At 45.0% G+C, this 24,778-nt stretch overlaps 2 protein-coding genes across 2 annotated transcripts; both read left to right on the top strand.

Annotated features, from left to right (window-relative positions):
- Window positions 1-4,215: 4,215 nt before the first annotated feature.
- On the top strand, window positions 4,216-5,699 carry LOC107281990 (uncharacterized). The gene is made up of 2 exons (XM_015793975.3): window positions 4,216-4,455; window positions 4,537-5,699. Exon 2 carries the CDS (start codon window positions 4,579-4,581, stop codon window positions 5,368-5,370), a length of 792 nt encoding a protein of 263 aa, XP_015649461.1. The 5' UTR covers window positions 4,216-4,455; window positions 4,537-4,578; the 3' UTR covers window positions 5,371-5,699.
- A 16,282-nt stretch (window positions 5,700-21,981) lies between these two features.
- LOC4344636 (tryptophan decarboxylase 1-like) lies at window positions 21,982-23,902 on the top strand. The gene has a single exon (XM_015793215.3). It carries the CDS (start codon window positions 22,136-22,138, stop codon window positions 23,678-23,680), a length of 1,545 nt encoding a protein of 514 aa, XP_015648701.1. The 5' UTR covers window positions 21,982-22,135; the 3' UTR covers window positions 23,681-23,902.
- Window positions 23,903-24,778: the final 876 nt, after the last annotated feature.

The raw sequence follows: 24,778 nt of genomic DNA on the forward strand, positions 1-24,778 counted from the left end.
TAGATCCGTGAACCTGGTTTAATGTATCACCCCCAGTCCAAACGTCATTTACCTATGGTTGACCGCTAACATGGCATGTCACGTAGTCAACACTTTTGCTCTTAGCCCCCTCCACATCACAACACGTCGCATATATCTCCTTTTAGCTATATAGTGACATCAGAATCCTAAAAAAATTTCTCAAATCGTTCTTCCCTTTCATTCTTCTCCTTGCATGTATAGAAAATGTGGTCCCGATTAGCAATTGTCATTTGCTCTATGCTCCAAAATGACCTTATCCTTGCACAACGGGCAATCAACAACACCTTCTTCCGGCGATTTCAAGACGAGGACGAGCTTGGAGAATCCATGGGAATGCCTATCGTGCAAACTGCATTGCGCTACCTCCCACCGCTAATCCGGCCGCACTGTGCCACCACTAACCTTGCTGCACTGCGCTGCCTCTTGCTGCTAATCTCACCGCCAAGGCCACCACAGCCGCTACCTCTCGGCTTCCTTTCACTAACCTCACCGTCAAAACCTTAGCCGATTTAGGAATATTTTGGGGGATTTAGGTTGAAATGCACTGGTCAAGGCAATTTATGTGCGAATGTATATTTGGAGGGGGCTGAGTACAAAAGTGTTGCCTACGTGGCATGCTATGTTGGGGGTCAAACGTGGTCAAATAACGATTAGACCGGGAGTGGTACATTAAACCAAGTTCACGGATCTAAATGTGTAATTTTCAAGTTCACGGACCTAAATAATATTACTCTGCAAGTTTAAGTACCGGCTATGTATCTCACTCTTTAATGAAAATGAATCTCCTATTAATTAGGAGAGGCCTAAGAAAACAAAAGGTAGGACATGTTTGAATATGGGAGATGCCTCAATAATGCTTACATGTATCTATGTTGTGAATTAAATTTGAAAATATACTATTCATTCAATTTTTTCTCAGAAATATTCGGGATGCAAAATTTTTTACAGAAATATATCGTCGGTCTCGCACAACCGTTACGTGAAAGTGATATGAGAATGACGTCACGGACGGTATCACGCGGAAAAAGCGCGAGACCGCACGGTCTTGCTCGGCAGCAGCGTGAGACCGCGCGGTCTCGCGGATAGCGCTCTCGCTCATGCATGAGCCATTCAATGCCAATTTAATTAGCGATTAATTATCATGATTAGTGATTAATTAATCAGTAATCATAATAATTAATTACTAAATTATTATTAATACTAAATTATTATTAGTTAATTGTTAATTAAGTAATTAATCACTAATTAAATTGAGCTGTTAGACAGTCTCGCTATTTGATTTTGCGAGACCGTTCGGTCTCGCTCCGCGAGACCGCTTCCCTGGTGCGACACCGCCCGCAACGTTACGCACACATTATTTTCACGCAACAGTTTATATTTTTGTAAAAAGTTTTGCATCCCGACTATTCTTAAGAAAAAAAATTGATGAATAGTATATTTTCAAATTTAATTCTCTATGTTGTTGCACATCATGCAATATTAAAAACAATGTCAATAGTTTGCATCCAAATTAAAACTTTGCTAGGCATGGATAAAAAAGCAAATTGTATTTGGGAAACCTATACTTTCAATTTATCTCGTCACACTAAAATTGATAAAAAAAATACAAAAAAAATTGATGGCCCCATGTGGAGCCTACATGTCATCCTCCTCTCCTTCCACCTTTCTCCTTCCTGATCTCCTGCTTTCTCCTCGCCACACCCACACAGCGTCGGGCGGAGTGGGCGAGCTCGCCGGCCCTCCTCCCTCTCCGTCTTCATTCCTCCTTTCTTATCTTCCAGCCGATGAACTCCGACGAGCTGCACCAAGACGCCATCGGCATCGATCCGGGAGCATGCAGCAGCCGGCCGCGGCAATGGCGGCATTGGAGCCGAGCACATGCCGTGGTTGCTCAGTTCCTCGAACATGATGACGAAGGCATAATTAATTGGAGAAAGGACTGCAAGCATCCCCCGTGCTATTGGGCATCTTGTGGCAGGCACCAGTACAAGACATGGCCCTTGCTTGTTTTGTGTACGTTGTTGGTCAGCATGATCGAGCAGCCCATCACCATGCCGTCGAAGATGAAGGTTTGTGCTGGTGAACTCGTTTAAGATTAACTGCTCTTTGGCCGCTGCCGCGGGGCAAAGTACACCGAGGACTAGGAAGAAAATCAGGACAAGGAGCGGCATTTCTGAATTTCTGGCTTGGGAAGGACCATGCCCTTGGCGTTCCTGGCAGAGGACGGTGTGGTCAAGGTGCTCAACCTAAAAGAGGGCCTCGCCTTCACCACCACCAGCATCGGAGAGATATTATGCTCAAGGCACTCTGAAGTCTGAACGAACAACTCAAGCCATCCGCCGTCTCACCGTCAAATCGCCATGGATGGGTTCGTCAGCCCTCCTCCCCCACCGTGCCAGCACTCCTCTCCTACCGGCTGTGCTCCTCGAGATGACTAGAGGAGAGGGTCCTCGATCCTCCGGTCGCCGCCGCCGCAGTCGTCTTCGCCCCGGACATCCGACCCAGGCACAGCGCCCTGCTCCCGCGTTGCAGCCACCGCCACCTCGTCGCCGACCGCCGGACCTCCTCCTCTCCCGCCTCACCCCTGGTGACCTCCTCCCCATCCGCCGGCCAGCTTGCCTAGAGGAGAAAAGTGTGTGAGAAAGAGAGAAGAAGAAGGGAGAGGGTGATGACGTGGCATCATGATACGTGGGCCTCACGCTGACTCAGCTGTCACGTTAGACAAAACTAGGATCAAAATCACCGAAAGACCTAAAGTGAACGGTTTTGTAAGTTGAAGGATATAATATATCTGGTTTTGTGGTTAGGGGACAATTTCGTAACTGGATGATAAGATGAGGGAGGGTGTTCCTACTCGGCGCGTGCGCGCCGAGCCACAGAAGCAGCGCGCACGCGGCCGCTTCCTTCTAGGCTAATTACCTAATCAATACTAATTATAGTAAATTAGGGCTAATTATGGTAATTAGCAATAAATATTTAAAAAACATAAATATTTAGTTAAAAGTTTTAAAAAGAATAGTTGAAAATTTTAAATTTGAGTTGAAAGCTTTTTATTTTTCAATTGAAAGTTTTTGAATTTTGGATTGAAAGTTTTCAAATTTTGAGTTGAAAGTTTTCAGATTTAAGATGAAAGTTTTCAAATTTGAGTTGAAAGTTTTTAAATTTTGAGATGAAAGTTTTCAAATTTGAGTTCAAAGTTTTCAAATTTTGAAATGAAAGTTTTCAAAATTGTGTTGAAAGTTTTTAATTTTTGATTTTATTTTTTTTTCAAATTTTTAATTTGAATAGTTTCAATCTGAGTTAAAAATTTAAATTTAGAGTTGAAAGTTTTTAAATTAGTGTTGAAAGTTTAAAATTTTCAATTCAAAATTTAAAAACTTTCAACTCAAATTTAAAAACTTTCGACTAAAGATTTGAAACTTTTAACTCGTATTTGAAAACTTTCATCTCAAAATTAAAATCATACAACTTAAATTATAAAAACTTTCAAACTTATAATTCAAAAACTTTTTATTAAAATTTTAAAAACTTTTGATTGAAACGTGCGCATGTGGTTTAAAAAATTCACAACAAAACATGTGAAAAAATCACGAAAAATAAAATCGTGCGCATATTATTTAGAAAATCACAAAAAAAAATATTCATGGTGATTCGACTTCCCACGGCGCAGGAAAAAAAAGCGAAAAAGGGAAAAAGCAATGGGGAAAAAAACACCAAAAACCAAAAAAAAATTGTTGGTGGGCGACGGCGCGCGTGTCGCGCGTGGGCCGGGTGGGCCGGAGTGCGTGCCTGCGGCGCGTATGCGCGAATTAGCAAACTCCGGTGAGGGATCTTGTGTACTTTTTCCTTGGAATAAGTTCACTTTAGGTCCCTCTATTTGTCGCCCAGTCTGATTTTCATCCCTGCAGCACAAAACCGGATACAACGCATCCCCCAACTTACAAAACCGTGCAAAGAAGGTCCCTTGGCGGTATAGTCGCTGGTTTTGGTTGACGTGGCGCCTATGTGGCGCTTCTTTGACTAGGTCTTCGTTCAATGTGGCATTGACGTGACAATTTGATATAAAAAATCAAACCCGTGGGACCCACATGTCAGTTACATAAATAATAAAAAATGGTGGGGCCCACAGTCACAATTGGCCTCATCTATTATCTCTATCCTCTCTCTAAACACATGCCAACTCGCCAGAGCAAGGCGGACAGGCGAGGCGACGGCGGGCGAAGCTCGCCGGCAGGAGGGCGGAGCGGCGGCGGCCGGCGGAGCCAAGCGGGCGGCGACGCGCGAAGCCGATAGGAGGAGGTTGAGCAGCGGCTGGAGCGGGCTACGAGCGGGGCGCAGCGGCCGGCCGGCGGAGCAGGTTGGGCAGTGGCCGGAGCGGGCTACGAGTAGGACGGCGCCTCGTCGCCGTCGTTCGCGGCCCGCACAAAGCGTTAGGTACATCGCGGAATCGACCAATCAATCAAGAAATCAAGAATCATCGAAGAACCGATTTGATTTGATCCGTGTGATGGACAGACGGATGATGTCATCAACGACATGGTGCTCTGATTCGTGTCGATGACGCGAGACCCACCTCTGATCACCGGCGACGCCCTGGCGCTACACCCGATTGACGTCTGCCACCGGAGCCTCCTCCACGGGACGCTGCCACCGCCTCCGCCGAGCACCGGTCGCAAGAGGCAGCGGGAGGACGAGTTCGTCCCGTCGGCGACGGAGCTGGAGCAGGTGGGCGTCCACTTCAGCCGCAGCCCGACGCGGAGCCTCCGCGACATCAGCTTCTGGCCCGACGACGACGTGCGGCTGCTCAGCGACGGCGTGGTGTCAAATAGGCTGGGCAGCGACAAGGCGGTGGCGAGGATGTTCAACCGGCTGGCGAAAAACGCAGTGCTGGACCGGCGGAGCCCGCTACGCGGCGTGCAGGGGCAGGTGAACGACCACCGGGAGAACGCGTGGAACGAGTGGTGGGCCACGGCCGGAGCTGAGGGCGGAGCAGCTACGGGCCGCGGGAAGCTCCTCTCCTCCAGCCGGTCAGCGCCCCGCGCCCCTCCGTTCATGGCCGCGACTTCTCCCCCGCCGGCCGGCCGCTCCGTCCCTCTGCTCCGGCCACGATGCACCGCCGGTCCTCTTCTCCACGGGCGCCGACCAGCCGCTCCGCCCACAAGTTGTGGGCCACAACACGCCGCCGCTCCGGCCACCGACCCGCCGCTGCCCGCCTCGCTTCGCCTCTCGCCTCCGCCCTCTGCTCTGCCGCTGCTCCAGCCGCCGCCCACCCCGCTCCGCCGGTTGGAGAGAGAGATGAGGGTAGTGAGGATGACGTGTGGGCCCCACCACTTTTTATTATTTTTGTAAAACTAACATGTGGGTCCCACAGGTTTTATTATTTTTTTTGGGATCGGATTGCCACGTAGGTGCCACGTTGGATGAAGACCTACTCAAATGAGCGCCTCGTAGGCGCCAAGTCAGCCAAAACTAGCGACTATACTGCCGAGCGACCTTGTTTGCATGGTTTCTTAAGTTGGAGGATGCGTTGTATCCGGTTTTGTACTGTAGGGATGAAAATCGAACTGAGCGACAAATAGAGGGACCTGAAGTGAACTTATTCCTTTTTGTTTTGCAAGGACAAATAACGTAGCCTGGGCCATGTTGAGAAAAGCCCTTCCATGGGATCAGACCCCACACCATTATTTAAACTGGGCCCAATTTACATTTATGGGCCATAGGCCCGTAGCCTCTCAAAAAGGTCCAACGTGATATGGGCTGGTTGACCATCTCGGCTGGACCATATCGCGTTTGATGCCTAAACTTTTAAATGTTTATCTGTGACCGCACTGGGGAGCGACATCTTGAACATTAATTAGTTCCAAGCTTAATTGTATCCATTTCAATAACTATGTCCTCTCGGCCATTATTTATAAATTCAAAAAAAACACTTTTACCATAATGGAATAAAGAAGGAATTTATAAAAACTAGGCAGACATGTCATACTCACCCCCCTTTGCTCAATACATATTACGTGGCAATGCATAATTAGCTGCCATGGACGTTGACAGATATATTAATGATTCTTTTTAAAGGAAATATCGATCATTCTTTCTACAATATGCACAATCAGCCAGCTAGAGTATTTGTGTACTCGATTAATAATAATTAATCTCTTGTTTGCTTGTACTCGCATGCTATTTTCTCACTCGGCCATTATTTTACCCACGTTCGCCAATTATTATCACCGAATACTGTTTATATTTAATATTTAAGCTTTGACTCTTCTTTTTTAAAAAAAAAGATATCGTGCATAAACATTTGAAAATATGTTAAATTATTGAAGCGTGTTGTATCCTGAAATATAAAAATTAAGATTTCGTTAATAAGCTTTCTTTAATATTAAATATTAGTATAATCATTTAAAAATTATTAGCCGTGGAAGTTAAAACCATACTTTACCAGACAACACATCGACCCACAAGTATAGAACGGGGAGGTAATAAAATGTATGGTTAGCTTGAGGAATATGTTCTACCAGGACAAAATTAAATTAATTAACCCGATCAAATCGAAATTACTATATATTCATAAGCTATTCTAGGTTGGTAGCTAGAAGGCAAAGTCGCAAGAGATTTTTTACCTTTTTTATCTTTGCGCGTGAATGAATGCCCGGTCAAAAGTCAAGACAATATATAATTAACGTTCAGTTCCAGACATATTGGTCATTCCATTACCAGTTTCATGTACTATACCATATACTATATACTCCTATATGCTTTAATTAATTACTCAAACAGATCGATCAAGAGAGAGAGGAAAGCTAGCCGAAAAGCTAGAGTTCATATTCACCAACCAAGTTCAACACATGCGTCATTCTATTCTATAGCTAGTTTACGTACAGATTAGCTTGCGTAAACAGTTCTAGAGAGAGAGAAGCTGAACAAAGGTAGCAGAAAGTGTACGGCATTTCATGGCAGAAGTCGTCGTCGTTTTCAGTTATACTAGGATCATCAACATCGACCTTGCATTTGTTGGTAGGTATGACCAAGAAGCAGTAAAACAACAAACGGCATTTTTTTTCATATTGCATGACGAGTTTTGGAGACCTCCTCTGAATCGAAAAGTATACTCTCCTCCTGTCTGCACGGCGACTTGACTGGGTCCAGAAAATGAAATTAATAAACTTGTATCATCTTTTTTGCTTCTTATTTTTCTTCCTCTTATTTAATTTGCAGATATATACGTATGTATATGTACCTGAAATGTTGTGACAAGTCCTGGTGTTGCTGTCGCGTGCAAACTCTTTTTAATCCAACGGTCTCGGTTTCACCGACGAATATAGATTATATTCCTGACAGGCACTTAGCTCACGGGAAAAATATGTTTAGACTCTATGAGTTGTTAGCTATTGCACAGTCCGTCAGTCCATCATGTCAAAAAATTACTATGCAATGCAAATTGTAAATGGAGGATTTTGCAACCATCGATGAATGTTGCAGGCTAGCACATTATTGCACGTAGTGGATTTCCCCAAACAATCCTATCCGTCGTCCAAAGCCCCATACAAGGACTCAGTTAGTGCATCTTAATTTGCTCATGATATGTAATTTCTTCACTGAGTGCGCTAGAGGCCATTGAAGACTTTGCAAATCATTAGCCGACATATAAAGTGACGGCATTTACATGCATGGATCACCTTTTACCGACAGATGAAATCTTCCTAACAGCTCAGAAATTTGCTGACAGATTGAACCTCTTACTGAAAGCTTGGTTACTGTTAGCTTCTGTTTAATTAGCAAGTCGCCTTATTCTGTTCTTTTTTTTCCTTTTGTCATCCTTGAGACGAGATCATATTGTAATAAACATGTGTCCACTGTACTAGTTAATTACTCCCTCCATCCTAAAATAAGTATAGTTTTGCGCTATTTATGTCCAACGTTTGACCGTTCGTTTTATTTGAAATTTTTTTGTGATTAGTATTTTTATTATTATTAGATGATAAAACATGAATAATACTTTATGGGTGTCTATTTTTTTAATTTTTTTTATAAATTTTTCAAATAAGACAAACGGTCAAACGCTGGACACGGTTCCTCACGACTGCACTTATTTTGGGACGGGGGTACGTAGTATCCATCGTAACGCGTAAATTAATATACTACTACTTGTCAAATGAAACTAATGTCTCGATTCCTGACATGTTGGAATTATAATATTGTTATGGTCGTTATTGTTATATACTAGTATATGCTAGCTGACCAAGCAACATCCCGCCCAATAGGTTTCCTGCATAAACTGAACATTACACCAGTAACACGTATATAACTAGTGACGAACTGATGATTTCATTCAATTATCATGACATTGCCCAACCGATGGTATATATTATACTATATGATACTCGTCCGGTATTCTAAAGTATTTTAGTTTTGTTATAAGCTAAATTTATCTAACTTTGACGACCAGGAGTATATGACAAAATGAAGATGCATGTGCTTTATGATAGAATTAGCCAATGTTTTTGTACAATTAATAATTTGATATTGTCTATGGCGCCATTGGTACAATTAATAATTACGGGTCCATGGATCTCCCCTGGTAGGATATTATTTCGATAGAAACATACACTTTTTCAATTAATAAAATTAATTTTATTCAAATTTAACCAAAATTTGTTCAAATTTTAACTTAGTTCAATTCGGTCCGAAATTTATAGAACTTCCCAAAATTCCGTTTCTAGAATTGTGCATTATATTCCGCAATATATACAATACCTACAAAATGAAAAGCAAAAAACATATCGTTGAAGAAATTATAGACTATTAATTCTAGCTAGCTTGACATATAAGCACATGCATACGCTGATACATATATGCACATGCGTGAATCACAATATATGCGCATAAATGCCGGGTAAACGCAAACGTTTTATTTGTTGGATCTTCCCGTAGACAGTACGATTGCTAGCTATTGCCGGTCAACTGAACAAGCCGAAAATTTCACTGCAGAAAATTGAAAAAACATTGCAACCGAAACACCCGTGCGGCTCCGGTTTGACGCGTGCACCTGATCGATTATGATCGATGGAGAAACAGAATCCTGATCTGATGCTGCCGTGCACGCGTTCCTACTGGTCAATTGGATTGATACGTACTCCATCCGTTTAAAAAAAAAAATCCCCAACTGAAACTTATATCGTTCAAAAAAAAAAAAAACCACAACTGAAACTTGGATGGGATATAATCTAATACAATAAATAAATCTAGACATGCTAGGTTTTTTTAGACGGCCGGATGGAGTATATGAATCTGGACAGAATAATCTATGTCTAAATTTGTAGTATTATGATGGGTTAACATCGGGTACTAAATTGCTATTTCGTGGGATGGAGGAGAGTACTATTAATTATTTAATTACTCCCTCCGTTTCACAATGTAAGACTTTCTAGATTCATTAGCATATATATAAATGTGGATAATGCTAGAAAGTGTTACATTGTGAAACGGAGATAGTTAATTAGTTAATCAGATTGATAATATAATATCGTTTGCACTTTGCGCCGCGGAAACTAAAGTTTGCAAGCTTAATTAGATATAGGTAGACTTGACTGCAAATTTTAGATGCATGCATGTACGTATGTATGACGCACTCACAAGAATGGACGTATAAAGGCTTCAACGGAACGAAATGGCTGGATGAAGAAATTATTTAGACGGTCAATTCAACTAGCTTGACAATTGCCTAGAAAATTGTGTATGCCGGTTCTGGGTTTTACTTTATTTTACACCCTAATTAAACTGTCCAGTATAGAAATTGATCTCTTTAATTTATTATCTTCTCTATATTTCCCCGTATATTCCCATGTTATTCTCCAAGGCTTCTATGCTTGGCAGGTACGTGATACTTTGTCTGCATGTATAAGATCGTTTGAAGTAATTAATATATATTTAGATGGGAAACTGTACCCAAATTTGGGTAGCACATATAATTGGAATAAGTTCACTTTGTGACACTCAAAAGTGATTGAAATATAATCCATGACCCTAAACTACAAAACCGGATATCTCGACACCACAACTCTTAAAACCGGTGCAATTTAACTCCCTAGCTAGATGGTTTTGGAGGACGGTTTCGCTGACGTGGCGTCTACATGGTAGTATTGACTCGGTCTTCTTTCCACATGGCATTGATCGACGTGGTGCTTAGGTGGCATTAGAAATAAAAAAAATTATGTGGGATCCATTTGTCATTCACACACAAAAATATATTGTAGGACCCACTGACATGTGGGGCCGCCCACATGTCATCCTCTCCCTCTTTCTCTTCCCTTCACAAGCGGCGGCGATCGAGGGAGTCAAGGGAGGCAGGTAGGCGACACTAGGGCAAGCGGCAGCGACAGGCAGGTGACACTAGGGCGGCGACGGCGGTGGTCGAGGGAGTGGTCGATGGCGGTCAGGGCGGCGGCAGGGCCATATCTTCCTCCTCCCTCTCTCTCTCCATCATCTCTTTCTCCCCCGTTTCTCTTCACGGGAGCATCGGCGACGGGCAAGGGTCGGGTTGTCGGCGGTGCCGGACAGGGGCCAGAGCAGCGGCGGCGGCGGATGGGGGCTGGAGCGGCGGCAGTGGCCCACCGGGACCCACTGGGAGACCGCCATGAAGCACGTCGCAGAGCGCGGCGGTGGCAGCCGCGACAGCAGCGCGGCGGCGGCAGGGGAGCTCGAGGGAGTAGGGCGGTGGAGCAGTAGCGCGACAGTAGGGCGACGGTAGGGGAGCTCTTAATATGTTTATTTTGTGTTGAAAATACTACTATATTTTTCTGTAAATTTGGTCAAACTCAAAGAAATTTATTTAGAAAAAATGTTAAACGACTTATAATATGAAACGGAACGGAGGGGAGTATATAATTTACATTATTGTATATACATGCATGCAACAAACTGATTGACGGTGTGCTTTTACGTTACGTGTTAGCTGCCGGGCCTGAGCGCTCTTCGATAGGGAACAGTGCTATGTATGCATGTACGTATGCATACGTATAGATAGAATATTATTCCTCACAGCAACCAAAAAGTCATCGTCGTCATGGATCAATCCAAATTTATAATTTCACCGTACGTACGTACGTTTATATCAGTCGATGAGACGAACGACCTAGCTAGCAGCCAGCCCTTAGCCGCCGCCGGATACGTACAGTAATTAACTTTTGCTACGATCGATATAGTATACGTACAGTAATTAATTAAGTATGCACATTTACAAAAATAATAATAATAATAACCACACAGAAAAAAAAGTACAGCTTAACTTAAGTTTTGCACAGTTAAAAACTGATCGAAAACTATGCGACGATCGATATCGATCAGCTGCTGTATATGTTCCCATGCAGGCCAGTACGTATACCGCGTTGTAATAATCAATCAATTGATTTATTGATCATCATATCAGCATGCACACAAAACATGTGTTATAATTGAAGTAGCTAGCTTGTTAATTAGCAGAATAGATATACTTTTCCACGTTTTAGAAATGGTAGCCGGCTGGCCGGGGGGTGTGAGAGAGACGAGACGACCGGTCGTTTAATTAATCAATGTGCATGCGTAATTCAGACGTCGTTTTCTCTCTGAGAAGAGGCGAATTGTGCACGTAGTACATCCCTGGACCATAATCCGACTACACAGTTTTTTTTCCTCACCAACCACACTTATTTTCTTATTTAGATAATACCAACCACACTTAATATACTCCCTCTTTCCCTAAATATTTGAAGCCGTTGACTTTTTTACACATGTTTGAACGTTCGTCTTATTCAAAAAAATTTAAATAATTATTAATTCTTTTCCTATCATTTGATTCTTTGTTAAATATACTTTTATGTATACATATAGTTTTACACATTTCAACAAAAATTTCTGAATAAGACGAACGGTCGAACATGTTTTAAAAAGTCAACGGCGTTAAATATTTAGAGACAGAGGGACTATATAACAGTCTAACACCAAGCTAGCTTAATTCCCTGTGGCTTGACACCACCATCTGATGATCTGAACATGCATGAAGTGCAAATATATGCGGCAATATCTGACTTTTTTTTTGAGAACGAGCAATATATCTTAACTTGCTGTGATAATAAGTACGTACTTACATGTCTGGATGAGAATTTTTCTTATTTTTCAGACTTTTATAAATTCAAAATTTTAAAATCAACTCTCACAAATTTATTCTTTTTTAAAAAAAGGAACCTTCCAGTCACGCCATAATAGCAAGAAAATGTTGCCACACCATGAACAGTGGTTTATTTCTTTCTGGCGTGGAAAAAATCATTTTAAAATCAAGTTTTGGGAGGGTTTATGTGTTTGAAACAATCTAATAAAGTGGTTTAAATAATAAAAATAATATCTCCGGATGAACTGGGGAAAAAAATGAAGTAGCAATGTGTCCTAGTAGTTATATATTTGACACACTGCATGGGGCAACTAATATATATAAACACTCTATTTTTTTATTAAATAAGTCATTTAATTTGGATATTGATGTGGGAGCCAGCTAGCTTGGGCATTTTCACGGCTGCAGTTTGTAAACAATAGACTGTAGCCAAAGATATAGCCAGCAAATAAATAATTTTAAGATAAAACCTTTACAGTTGTATTTTTAGTGTCCAAAAGCCAATTAATGAGATGCGCATATATATGCATGTATGTTATTGTGTATTTAAGATGACAGTGTTGACTGCCCGTGTATATTTTTATGGATCCATATCTATTCACATATACAGTAAATCATTCGTACTAAAATATAAAATTTATCATCAGATAGGACATATTTTAGAAGTACGAATCTAAACATGATCATGTTTAGATTCATAGTCCTATGATATATTCTATCCAATATGATTCTAGGTTTTTATATTTTAGTACTGTCGGAGAATGAACTCCTCCACCAGAGAATTGTGAGGCCCATTTTGTAAGTTCGGCCAAAGGTAGCGGGTGAGATTCGAGGATTTGGTGAGCAAAACTGTGTGGTCTTGAGGGGGTTAGATCCCCCAAAGACGATGAGACAAAAGGGGTTTATACAGGTTCGGGCAGCTGAGAAGCGTAATACCCTACTCCTGTGTTTGGGATTATGGATGAGTGTTACAAGGATTCCTTCCCTCCAGAGAGCTTTTTCGCCCTACTTCTCCTAGAGTTCAGGTTTTCTTAGAGTCGTCCTCTTTTTTCTCGGTGGGCAAGGTCCTTCTTTTATAGTTCAAGGGGATACTAAATAGGCCCAACAACCTAACTTCCTCAAGAAGTATTACCATCTTTGCCTTAAATGCATGTCTTGTTCCTTAACTTGGAAGCCGTATACACGTCGCCTTGGTCGTGGGGCCTACCACACCATGCCGCTTGACACGGGGGGCGCCCATGTCCTCACCATTTAATGGGTGAAGACTTCTGGGCTCCTATTACATCGGGAAACGGGAGCCTAGCTTTGACCAGAGCGGGAGAACCCACTCCGGCTGGGATAAGAGGATGAGAACCTCTCACCATCATTATTTGATGGGACATGTCAGGCTGCACGCCGCCTGACACACGAGCAGCGAACAGGCGCACTAGCCAGTTCCTTCGGTCATTCGACCGGTTGAGTACACTGCACGCCGCATTAAATGGCGCGACCGCTCGGGTCGCCATAAATGCGGGTAGGTGGACACCTGTATGTGGTGACCTAGAGAGGGGGTCGGGGGAGCCCGACCCCTAGTCACGGGAGGGGGCCGCCGCCGCCCGACCTCGGGCCCGATCCTCTCTCGGGGGAGGGCCACGTGGCGCCTGGGGCAGCCTTCTCCCTCTAGTCTCGGCGAGGGAGTGGCCGCCACCCTATCTCGGGCCTGACTCCCCTTGGGGGAGGGCCACGTGGCATTGGGGGGGCGGCCTCCTCCGACTAGTCTTTGGGAAGGAGTGGCCGCCACCCCACCTCGGGCCTGACTCCCCTTGGGGGAGGGCCACGTGGCATTTGGGGGCAGCCTCCTCTGACTAGTTTTTGGGAAGGAGTGGCCGCCACCCCACCTCGGGCCTGACTCCCCTTGGGGGAGGGCCACGTGGCATTGGGGGGCGGCCTCCTCCGACTAGTCTTTGGGAAGGAGTGGCCGCCACCCCACCTCGGGCCTGACTCCCCTTGGGGGAGGGCCACGTGGCATTGGGGTGTAGCCTCCTCTCTCTAAACATGATACCCCCGGGCCCATATCACCGACAGTAGCCCCTGGCGTTAGCTCTGGCCAAAACCTTTGACAGGTGGTCAGGGTTGACGCCAATCTGCTAGTCAGTTGACATGCGGGCCCGATCTTCTGTCCTATCATTCTGGGAGTTGGGCGGTGGGAGTTTAGTCACGTTCATACGTCGCCTTTACTTCCCACTTTCCTCCCGGTCTCCGAGGCGCTGCAGGCTCGGGAGTTTAGCCCGTACCTTAGGTCGTGAACTTATTTTCTGTATATACTCAGCAAATGTTGTTAGACTCTCTCGGGCCCGTGACCTTACGCCGCGTACCTCGCTTGCCCCTGCCTCTTGTTAACCTCTGTTCATGTTCTACTTCATTTATTCAAACGATTATTTTTGCGTGAGCGTGGGGACTGAACTTTCCATTGTCAACAATCTTTACCCGCTATCAAGCCAGGCTGGGCGCCGTACCCAGCCGGCGGGGCCAAAGCTAGCTGCTACGGAAGAGCCAGCACAGGGGGCCCCGGGCGTCGACGGCGACCAGAGCTCGACGTAGGGCTAGGATAGAGCTAGGAATCATAGCCCCCATACTTCTAGCAAAGAATCGTTTGAATGGATGAGGTGAATACAAACTTTTTGTTACCAAGGGAGGCAAGCCAGCGCGCGACACGTGGGTACCGCGGGACCGCGAGGAAGAGATGGGCGAGAGATAAACATAAGCAATAATAATTCTATGCAAACGATCATCTTTGCGCGAGTGCGAGGACTAAATTTTCCATAGCCAACAATCTTCACCCACGATCAAGCCAAGCTGCGCGCTGTAGCCAGCCGACGGGGCCAAAGCCAGCCGCTACGGAAGAGCCAGCACAGGGGGTCCCAGACGTCGACGGCGCCCAGAGCTCGACGCAGGGCTAGGATAGAGCTAGGAATCGTAGCCCCCACACTTTTAGCAAAGAATCGTTTGTATGAATGAAGCAAACACAAACCTTGCTTGCATGTCGTGACCTTTCAAACCTTTAGCTTGAAGAGGGCCTCCCTCCATGGGTCCCTAACCACTTTGGGAAGCCTGCGACCACTTAGCAAACGAGGTTAGGTTCCCACAAGCCTGTGTCCCCACGCTACACATTCTGTTTGATCTTTCTTTTCGGTGGCCTCCTTCCAATATCTCTCCCTTCTACACAGACGACTACTTTCGCCCGAGTGTGAGAGCCGAAAAACTCTAGAGCCAGCGATCCCCGTCCACAGTCGAGCCAGGCCGGGCACCATAGCCAACCGGCGGGACCAAAGCTAGCCGCTACGGAAGAGCCAGCACAGGGGGTCCCGGGCTTCGACGGCACCCGGCGCTCAACTTAAGGCTAGAATAGGGCTAGAAAACTTAGCCCCTACACCTAGCGAGGAAACGTTCATGTAGATGGGAGAGGAGGTTGGGCTTTTACCACTGAGGGAGCAAACAAATGCGCAACACGCGAGCGTCACAGGGCCATGAGAAAAGAACGGGGGAAAAATAAATATAAGACTCCAAGCTGTATTAAGCTGATGAATTGAAAAATTGAAAATACTTGAAACTTGAAAGGACTATTAGTTGAGCCGGGCCAGGCACCGTAGCCAGCCGACGAGACCAAAGCTAGCCACTGCGGAAGAGCCAGCACAGGGGGTCCCGGGCTTCGACGGCACCCAGAGATCAACTATAAGAGTCCTCCCAGGAGTAGACCGAGGTAGGCAGCAGGTTCATGAGTTAACCCCGCGCTTGGCCCCTGAGGGCCATGGGGAAGAAGCTCGCCATGACCTGATCATCACCCCCCGCCGCCTCTATGATCGTCGTGCGGATCTGGAGGGACTCGGAGGGGTTGACGCCGTCGTCATACTTCTCAGTGAGGCTGGGCCGGAACTTTTGGGGGCCATCGGACATTCCGAAGACTTGCCTCAAAGGCCTGGTAGCCAAGCTTAACTGGTAGGGATGTGGGGGCCTTGCCCCCTGCCTGAGGTGGCGCGACACTCCTGAGGATGCTGCGCCTTCCCCCTTAGCGGCGGCGCGACACTCACCACGCCGGCGCTCGAAAGAACCTCAAAAATCACGAACGCGCCCCCTACCTGGCGCGCCAGATGTCGGAGAATGAACTCCTCCACCAGGGAACCGTGAGGCCCCCCTTTGTGAGTTCGGCCGGGGGCAGCGGGTGAGATTTGAGGATTTGGTGAGCGAAACTGTGTGGTCTTGAGGGGGTTAGATCCCCCAAAGATGATGAGACAAAAGGGGTTTATATAGATTCGGGCAGCTGAGATGCGTAGTACCCTACTCCTGTGTTTGGGATTATGGATGAGTGTTACAAAGATTCCTTCCCTCCAGAGAGCTCTTTCGCCCTACTTCTCCTAGAGTTCAGGTTTTCTTAGAGTCGTCCGTTTTTTTCTCGGTGGGCAAGGTTCTCCTTTTATAGTTCAAGGGGATACCATATAGGCCCAACAACCTAACTTCCTCGGGAAGTATTACCATTTTTGCATTAAATGCATGTCTTGTTCCTTAACTTGGAAGCCGCATACATGTCGCCTCGGTCGTGGGGCCTACCACACCATGCCGCCTGACACGGGGGGCGCCTATGTCATTCACCATTTAATGGGTGAAGACTTTTGGGCTCCTATTACATCGGGAAACGGGAGCCTAGCTTTGAACAGAGCAGGAGGACCGACTCCGGCTGGGATAAGAGGATGAGAACCTCTCACCATCATTATTTGATGGGACATGTCAGGCTGCACGCCACCTGACACACGAGCAGCGAACAGGCGCACTAGCTAGTTCCATCGGTCATTCGACCGGTTGAGTACACTGCACGCCGCATTGGCGCGACCGCTCGGGTCGCCATAAATGGGTTAGGTGGGCACCTGTACGTGGTGACCTAGAGAGGGGGTCGGGGGAGCCCGACCCCTAGTCACGGGAGGGGGCCGCCGCCGCCCGACCTCGGGCCCGATCCTCCCTCAGGGGAGGGCCACGTGGCGCCTGTGTCAGCCTTCTCCCTCTAGTCTCGGCTAGGGAGTGGCCGCCACCGTACCTCGGGCCTGACTCTCCTTGGGGGAGGGCCATGTGGCATTGGGGGGGCGGCCTTCTCCGACTAGTCTTTGGGAAGGAGTGGCCGCCACCCCACCTCGGGCCTGACTCCCCTTGGGGGAGGGCCACGTGGCATTGGGGGGCAGCCTCCTCTAACTAGTGTTTAGGAAGGAGTGGCCGCCACCCCACCTCGGGCCTGACTCCCCTTGGGGGATGGCCACGTGGCATTGGGGGGCGGCCTCCTCCGACTAGTCTTTGGGAAGGAGTGGCCGCCACCCCACCTCGGGCCTGACTCCCCTTGGGGGAGGGCCACGTGGCATTGGGGGGCGGCCTCCTCTGACTAGTTTTTGGGAAGGAGTGGCCGCCACCCCACCTCGGGCCTGACTCCCCTTGGAGGAGGGCCATGTGGCATTGGGGGGCAGCCTCCTCTCTCTAAACATGATACCCCCGGGCCCATATCACCGATAAGGATGAAGTTAATATCTAGGTTTTTATACTTTTGTACGAAGTTAATAGTAGTCACTAGTAACGACATTAATTGTTATAAAGAAGCTGTCATATTTAGTCATGTCAGTGAGATATCAGCTAGGAGTACCAAGATTAATGTTTCCCAGGAAAGAACTTTAAAATCCTGCTGCAACGGGTACGTAGGACATCCAGTACCAATAGTAGTGAAGCGATTGTCACCTTAATTTAGAGTCTATTTGAGGAATTTAAAATTTTAAAAAGCAGCTGATTGGTAACCATTTTCTGAGAATCTGAAGAAGCTGGTATCCAAGTTTCTAACTTCTAGTTTATTTTTTAATTTTTACAACTATAATTTCGCAGAATCTGATCGAAATGTTGGACTGTTTAGTGGAGCTTTTGATTTTAGGAGAAGCTATAGCAGCCAGAAGCAGCTCCACGAAACAAGCCGTACACACACTCGACTTCTTAAAGCGCTTTATTAAAAATCACTTTATTTAGGAATGTAAATAGTTGGAAACTGTATCTATCATTACTATTTCTTTGGAAAATTCTCGATTAGTTGAGAATTTATATATTTATCAATTTACTTATTTAGTGGTGACTGCAATCCATGGCAGAAAGAAACTAGAAAACTCACACTGAAAAAAACTAGAAAACTCAAATTTTAATTATATATACACTTGTCTAAAATTAGAAATTGTAGAAACGGTACCACCTCTATAAAAATAATGTTAGGTTCATTGAGAAATTTTCATCAACGATTTCACCCGTAACTTTATTATTACTCCCACTAGTATACTCCCTCGGTCCCTCGTTACTCCTGGGGGCAGTGGACCAAGTCCCAAGCCATTTGAGCCATAGCGCGGGGTGGAAGTAAAAAAACCCACCCTGTAGTAATTTTTTAGTGGACCAGATTATCCTGTAGAGTACAAAAGCTAGCCGAGCTTTTATCCCCAAGGTGTATGGAGAGGCATTTTCATCTCTCAGGGACATCCCTATCACCTAAATAGTCACTAAAAAAAATATTTGATAACATAGATCAATATATCACTCACAAACATTTAAGACCACATTCGACTTCTTCAAGTTGAAAAAAAAAACAAAGTAAACTGAAAATAGTTAACTTACATTATGGATTAATTGCAATTTCAGTTCGAAATTTCGGACCCTCCCAGCAAGTGATTATCTCAGCCAAAATTTTAAGTTTTCCTAAAAATTTTGCGAATTTGGTCAAAATTTAATCAAATTCAGTTAAATTATGCTAAAATTTCAAAAAAAAAAAAATCGGTCCAACAAGTGCCGAAAATCTAATGAGCGAAATTTTGGACAAAATCGAAATTGAAAATCCTGACATACATTAGCAATTACTTTTTTTTATTTTTCTACAGAATAAATTACACCCACGGTACAATAACTTGACAGGTGGATATGATGTAGTGCAAGAATTTGAGAATTGAATGTCTGAATGCAACAACTTGGTAAGTGGGTGCGTTCTAGCTAGTATTAGAACTTGACAATTTAGTATTTTGGTGCATCAAACTTGGCTAAGCATGTGCTAGGTAAGGTTTTTTTCATGATGTCAATATGCCATCACATGGCAATTCTATGGATATTACCTTATAATATTGAATTTATTCTTTAAGAATTACATTGCACATCCAATTTACATCACCGGTTCGGATTTTCGTTTGCTTCACCTTCTCAAATCTCAACCGAAATACAATATTTTCTACATTGTAAAGTTTAATTGGCTTTTAGTTATTAGTTATTAGAATAGAAAATTTAATATGTTTATACAAATCCGCGCTAGTATATTGTCAAAATAAGTACTTAAAAATTTAATGTGTATAACAAGAAATGCTCGAAATAATTAAGTTGTCGCATCACTTCTTAACTTATTGTACCAAAATCGCTCCCTTGTACCCGTACACTCACATGGAGTTCTTAGACTAAATTGCACCCACCTGCCAGGTTATTGCTAGAATACTCATTTCTCAAGTTTTTACACCAAATTACACCCACCTTAAGTTGATGCACAATGAATACAATTTACGCTTTTGTTAGAACTTGTAAAAGTTGAATTTGAGTTTGCTTTCTGTAGTGATATACTCCTTTCATCCACAAGAGTTATATATATTACCTTTATCACCAAGATCAGGAAAACTCATCTTGTATGTAATAAAGTTTAAGGAGTATATGCATGAATACAATCAATGTATTAAAATGGTTCCTCAGGTTTCAATTAAACATTTAATTTTTTCTCTCTATTTAAGTCTTAGATACATGAAAACTACAAATATGACTAACTTATTTGAAAAAAATTATAGAATAAATCTAACATTTGTGGAAGGATGGAGTATTTCATATCAATCTACTTTTTAAAAAAAATTAATAGCTATTTGTGGAACAATGGATATCCACGGGAGAAATAAAAACACTTTTTGCTAGGGTGCATCGATCCATCCCCTACTCTATCGGTTCACACATAAATGCTAGTAGTAACAAGTTTAATTTAGAAAGCATGCACACTTAATGACGTTAGCTGTCTAGCTGATACTACCTCCATCCCAAAATATTTGACGCCGGTGACTTTTTTTAAAATGTTTGACCGTTCGTCTTATTTAAAAAATTTAAGTAATTGTTAATTCTTTTTCTATCATTTGATTTATTGTTAAATATATTTTTATGTATACATATAGTTTTACACATATCACAAAAGTTTTTGAATAAAACGAACGGTCAAACATATTTAAAAAAGTCAACGGTGTCAAACATTTAGGGAAGGAGGGAGTATATGTTTATATTTTTGTCATCTGAAACACTGTAACCTTTATACTCCATCCGTTTCAAAATGTTTGACACCGTTGACTTTTTAAGTACGTGTTTGACCATTCGTCTTATTAAAAAAATTTAAGTAATTATTTATTCTTTTCATATCATTTGATTCATTGTTAAATATACTTTAATGTACACATATAGTTTTACATATTTTACAATTTTTTTTTAATAAGACGAACGGTCAAACATGTGCTAAAAAGTCAACAGTGTCAAACATTTTGAAACGGAGGGAATATATATTTTTTGAAATATCATAAGAAAACAATTAAGTATCATTATAGAGACTGTTGATGCTGTAAACAACGTACGGAGGAGGGAGTACGTACCGCAGATGAAGGCAGGCATGCATGGCTGCGCCCCTGAACCATACATGCAGAAACTGATAAACTGGCCAAGCAATCAATTATCCCCGCATTATGTTTGATATACGATCGAAAGCCCAGCCCAGGCACCCCCTGACTTATATTAATCGATCGCCGCATGCACCCATGTCAGCAAGTTTCACAGTTTGACACTCCTCATTTCGTCGTCGGTCGCAGCCATCGGCCGGTCATGGTCACACGAACAGACTGCCTAACATTATACAGGGAAATTGATTTCATCCGATACCCTCTCGTTTCGTATATGCCACCTGAATATTCACTAAAAGAATACAAAAGAAGTTAGCAACATATATTAATATGAAATATATCACTCCACAAATATGCAGGTTTAAATTCAGCTTCTACAAGTTGTAACAAAAATAACAAATATAGTTGTGAATGTGCAATAATTATTTTCACTTTAATTTGTTATTTTTGTTGCAACTTGTAGAAGTTAAATTTGGTCTTGCGTGTTTGTATAATGATATATTTCTTATTAATCTATATTATCAATTTTTTTAATTTTTTATAACTATTTAGATGATATGCAAACAACGAGGATGCCCTCTCGAGTGATGAAAATCCACATCCCATTATACAAGACTGTGGTATTTCCTCTGAGTGTATATATGATGCTATTAGAAAAAAGAATAGAATACTAGTACACTAAGAATCTTTTGTTTCAGTTTGAACGACGTAGTACCTCTGTAACTATATAATTTCGTGCCAGATCGAAACTATGTGATATTGGAAACGTTATTTCAGTTGATCCTTTTATTAGCGGGAGTCGTTGAAAATCTATCCCATCACTCTTTCATATTTTCCCCCCTTCTTTTTAATTTACTTCTAAAACCTCATGGTTGCATGCCCATGGGTAGAGACTCTACTAGTGAGATAATCCAATTCAATTACTTAGAGAAAAAAACGGGGTCACACGGTCACAGGCAGCCACCCCGCTTGCATCTTCCCTCTACCTACCTACCTCACCTCAACACCTTACCTCGTCTTCCTCCTCCATCTTCTCCCCTCACGACTCCTCCAACGCCCTCCTCCCCACGCCACTTCACCCCCTCCCTATATATACCCACATCCATCTCCTCCATCTCACCAAACCAACACACCAACCTAGCTAACTCACTCACTCACTCCTTCTTCTTGCGACCTAGCTATCGAGCTAGAGCTTCCAAAACCCTAGCTAGCTAGCTGAGACAGTTAGTTTCATCTCGAACTAGTTGTTGATATGGGCAGCTTGGACACCAACCCCACGGCCTTCTCCGCCTTCCCCGCCGGCGAGGGTGAAACCTTCCAGCCGCTCAACGCCGATGATGTCCGGTCCTACCTCCACAAGGCGGTGGACTTCATCTCGGACTACTACAAGTCCGTGGAGTCCATGCCGGTGCTGCCCAATGTCAAGCCGGGGTACCTGCAGGACGAGCTCAGGGCCTCGCCGCCGACGTACTCGGCGCCGTTCGACGTCACCATGAAGGAGCTCCGGAGCTCCGTCGTCCCCGGGATGACGCACTGGGCGAGCCCCAACTTCTTCGCGTTTTTCCCCTCCACGAATAGTGCGGCCGCCATTGCCGGCGACCTCATCGCGTCGGCGATGAACACGGTCGGGTTCACGTGGCAGGCGTCGCCGGCGGCCACCGAGATGGAGGTGCTCGCGCTGGACTGGCTCGCGCAGATGCTCAACCTGCCGACGAGCTTCATGAACCGCACCGGCGAGGGGCGTGGCACCGGCGGTGGGGTTATTCTGGGGACGACCAGCGAGGCGATGCTCGTCACGCTCGTTGCCGCGCGCGACGCCGCGCTGCGGCGGAGCGGCAGCGACGGCGTGGCGGGACTCCACCGGCTCGCCGTGTACGCCGCCGACCAGACGCACTCCACGTTCTTCAAGGCGTGCCGCCTCGCCGGGTTTGATCCGGCGAACATCCGGTCGATCCCCACCGGGGCCGAGACCGACTACGGCCTCGACCCGGCGAGGCTGCTGGAGGCGATGCAGGCCGACGCCGACGCCGGGCTGGTGCCCACCTACGTGTGCGCCACGGTGGGCACCACGTCGTCCAACGCCGTCGACCCGGTGGGCGCCGTGGCCGACGTCGCGGCGAGGTTCGCCGCGTGGGTGCACGTCGACGCGGCGTACGCCGGCAGCGCGTGCATCTGCCCGGAGTTCAGGCACCACCTCGACGGCGTGGAGCGCGTGGACTCCATCAGCATGAGCCCCCACAAATGGCTGATGACCTGCCTCGACTGCACCTGCCTCTACGTGCGCGACACCCACCGCCTCACCGGCTCCCTCGAGACCAACCCGGAGTACCTCAAGAACCACGCCAGCGACTCCGGCGAGGTCACCGACCTCAAGGACATGCAGGTCGGCGTCGGCCGCCGCTTCCGGGGGCTCAAGCTCTGGATGGTCATGCGCACCTACGGCGTCGCCAAGCTGCAGGAGCACATCCGGAGCGACGTCGCCATGGCCAAGGTGTTCGAGGACCTCGTCCGCGGCGACGACAGGTTCGAGGTCGTCGTGCCGAGGAACTTCGCTCTCGTCTGCTTCAGGATCAGGGCCGGCGCCGGCGCCGCCGCCGCGACGGAGGAGGACGCCGACGAGGCGAACCGCGAGCTGATGGAGCGGCTGAACAAGACCGGCAAGGCGTACGTGGCGCACACGGTGGTCGGCGGCAGGTTCGTGCTGCGCTTCGCGGTGGGCTCGTCGCTGCAGGAAGAGCATCACGTGCGGAGCGCGTGGGAGCTCATCAAGAAGACGACCACCGAGATGATGAACTAAGTAAAGAGAAGATTACAAATAAATACACATATTTAGAACACATATACGTTTTTGATTTTTTTTTTTGGGGTTTTAGATGCGAATCTGTTGATTCATTTTGTGAGCTATTTATACCTATGGATATATGGATCAAAATAAATTATTATTTGGTTGTAATTTTTTTAAAAGATGAACTGATACTATACCTTACACAAGAAATACAATATGATAAAAATTTATTTATTACTTTCCCAGAATATTATTTTTTTTTGTGTTCATTAATGTGTATATATCGGCATTGTGCTAGCTAGCTAGGTAAACATCCGGTGACTGATTTTTTACTGAACTATATACCGATCAGTCACACAATTTTTAGCCGTCAGATCGTGATCCTAGGTGTCTCATTGCTCCTTACAACTCTACCTTGTCAGTAATCGCTATTAATTACCCCCTCTATATCTCACTTCAATGGAGCATGCCGGTGAATGAGACTCTCGTCTCTTCGTTTTTTCCCTAGTAGCCGAGGGCGCACACGGGAAAAGGCACCGGTGTTGGTTATTCTTGCCACCGAAAGATGACGAGAGTTGCTAGATTCAATCGTATTCTTGCTAGCATGATCCTCGATCTTCACCTGCTTCATGGTGTTTGTAGATTTGTATCCAAATTAATCATCTGGCTGATGCTATTCATTTTACTAATAGGAACCCACATATATATATATGTACGGCGGAGATGCGTGTGTTTTTCAAACCCGATGACTTTTCTAGTGCCAATGGTTCAACATATACTAATAACGACTAGGTTATACCCTGCTCTTTGCTACGAAATTAATTATGGATGAATACACATTAAATATTATAGAAATGATGAAAATTGAAATTAATCCGGTGAGAACTGGGTGAACCGGATGTCTTTTTTCGCTAAAAACCGGTGAACCAGACTAGTCTGAACCAGACCGTTTTTACATTTCTGCCAACACGTGGGCTGGCATTGTAAGGTCCATCATGCACAAAAGGCCCATATATGGTTTGTTCATAATATAAGGATAGTTAACCATTTGGGAAGGGATTCGAAACTAGCCTGGTGGGTACCGTGAGGTGTCCCAACTTGCTATTTACT

The sequence above is a fragment of the Oryza sativa genome, chromosome 8 (assembly GCF_034140825.1).
Source record: "Oryza sativa Japonica Group chromosome 8, ASM3414082v1".
In the NCBI taxonomy this organism is placed as follows: Eukaryota; Viridiplantae; Streptophyta; class Magnoliopsida; order Poales; family Poaceae; genus Oryza; species Oryza sativa.

What these genes read in the sequence shown, in the direction of transcription:
- LOC4344636 (XM_015793215.3), top strand. Translation starts at nt 22,136, where the DNA reads ATGGGCAGCTTGGACACCAACCCCACGGCCTTCTCCGCCTTCCCCGCC.
- LOC107281990 (XM_015793975.3), top strand. Translation starts at nt 4,579, where the DNA reads ATGACGCGAGACCCACCTCTGATCACCGGCGACGCCCTGGCGCTACAC.